This window comes from Arachis stenosperma, chromosome 7, assembly GCF_014773155.1.
Source record: "Arachis stenosperma cultivar V10309 chromosome 7, arast.V10309.gnm1.PFL2, whole genome shotgun sequence".
Lineage (NCBI taxonomy): Eukaryota > Viridiplantae > Streptophyta > Magnoliopsida > Fabales > Fabaceae > Arachis > Arachis stenosperma.
The window spans coordinates 71,534,184-71,536,345 of NC_080383.1; the positions used below are offsets into that span (position 1 = coordinate 71,534,184).

At 36.2% G+C, this 2,162-nt stretch overlaps 1 protein-coding gene across 1 annotated transcript; it reads right to left on the bottom strand.

The window, feature by feature from the left end:
• Nucleotides 1–525: 525 nt before the first annotated feature.
• On the bottom strand, nt 526–1,584 carry LOC130939903 (uncharacterized). The gene has a single exon (XM_057867969.1). It carries the CDS (start codon nt 1,582–1,584, stop codon nt 526–528), a length of 1,059 nt encoding a protein of 352 aa, XP_057723952.1.
• Nucleotides 1,585–2,162: the final 578 nt, after the last annotated feature.

Genomic DNA, 2,162 nt, shown 5'->3' on the forward strand with positions numbered 1-2,162 from the left:
TTAAAAGGCTTTGTTTAAAATTCTCATTTGCTTTGAGATCTAGTTCTGATTTTAAAATAGCTTGTTTTTCACTATCAAGTAAAGCAGTTATTTTATAATAATCAGATTCTTCAGTTATTTCCAAATTTTCTAAGTAATTCATAATATAAAAAGATTAAGATGAAGATGTACCTTTCTGGAGATGAACTTTTATTTAATGTTATTTTACACTAGGTGTTTTTCTCCAGAGGGGAGATTTTACAAATTAACTCCAGAGGGGAGTTTCTTAGAATTATTTTTCTAATGGATCAGATTCCAGAATCGCCTCAGCTACTTCCTCTTTGCCCTCCTGGCCTGTGAGTACTCTAAGCTTCCTGCTTTCTGATTTCTGATGCCCTAGCAAATAACTTAGAACTCTATTTATAATGGTTGAGTCTGATGGACAAATCCTATCCTTACCCTTCTTGTGACGTCATTGCATGCGTCACTGAGCACTTAGTTTGCACCAACTACATTATTGGTGCTTTTGTGACGTAAGCTCTTACGTCATTCAACAATAATGTTGATGGATGACTCAGATGTCTCATCCTCTTCTTTTCCCACGTGGGTGGGGTCTTCGGCATTGTTGCTTTCTTCAGACATTTCTGAGGTGCACAGTTGGCACCTATGGTCTTCTTTGTCTTTTAGCAAATGGCATAAATTCCTCCTTATCCTATCAGGAAGCTTTTCCAGTAACCCAGAAAAGTTGTGAAATGCTGATTCAAAATCCACTAGGAGTCTCATCTCTCTTGCTTCAATTTGGTTTTTCTTACTAGAAACAATTAGAGTGTTTCTGCTTTTGTAGTTTATTCTTGTTCTGGATTCTTTGTTTATTTTTTGGGCTCTCTCAAAGACTCTTGCCAATGTGCTGGCCAATCTTCCTTCGTCGCTATAAATTGATAGATCTTGAACTTGTTCTATTGGTTGAAAGTCTCCGGGGAAGACTGACATGAAAACTACTTGAAATGCTGGGATTAGACATTCTCCTTCTTCATTGAAGATTGGCTGACTACTTGTAAATTTTAGGGATATATCCCTTGGTTCTCTTGCATCAATCATATTTTTAAATTTTTTCACTGCATCTATAAAACCTGCAGGAAATTCTTTAATGATATTTAAATTGTCAAAAATTAGGATCGTATCAATTAATCCATATTGGAAGAACTGATATGTATCAGAGGGTGAAGCCTCTAGGAAGATTACCAGCTTCGTTAGCTGTTCTTTATTAATGGGATAGTATCCCAATATTGCTCTTTTATCTAGAGTCCAGTTTAGAACCAGATTTAAGGTTTCTCTACAGTTTGATCTGCAGACCCTTTTCTTGTCATTTATTTCAGCCCTTGTGGGAATATTTTTCAGCATTCCTGTTCGAACTTGGACTGGAGTTCTTTGGGCTTGAGCTGGAGCTTTGTCAGCTCTTTTTAGAATTTGCTCTGGATGGAGCACTTCATATTCTCTGAGGGATTCTTTTGCTTCTTCTATTGTTAAGAATCCTCCTTTGTGAATAGTTCTGGGTTGGTGAGTAAATGGGGCTGCTTTAGCCCAATCATCATAGACTCCTTTCATTGGGCCATTATAAATGACATAATATTTTTTGTCCTGAGTTGATTTTTTAATTATTTCTGCCAAAGTTTTATTTTCAGAAATTTTTTCAATTTTTGGTTGGTCCACCACGCTTAGCTGGCTGAACTCTGATGGTGTTGCCAACATTGGTGTTGAAGCAGGTAATGTTGCCTGCTGGGTTACTTCCATGGCTTCCATGGCCTTCTTGATGGATTGGATTTGAGCTTTTAGCTGCTGACAGTGATTGCACCTTTCAAGCTCTTGTTCAAGCTTCTGGATTTCTTGATTCATTGTGTTGATAATGAACTCCATTCTCTTGTCAAAGTATCTGCAATAATATTTTTATTTCCTTTAATGTACTCGATTTTTATCGGATATTGTAATAAAAACATTTGCCATCTTACCAGACGACCCTGATTATAATCAGATTGTAGATTATATCTAATAAAACCTGTTAAATAACTTGAGTCTGTTCGTAATGTAAATTCCTTTGGAAGTAGATCAATTCTCCATTTCTTAATAGTTTTTATTGCTGCTAGAGTTTCTTTTTCATGGGTAGTATACCTCTGTTCTGTTGGTGT

What these genes read in the sequence shown, in the direction of transcription:
- LOC130939903 (XM_057867969.1), bottom strand. Translation starts at nt 1,584, where the DNA reads ATGAAAGGAGTCTATGATGATTGGGCTAAAGCAGCCCCATTTACTCAC.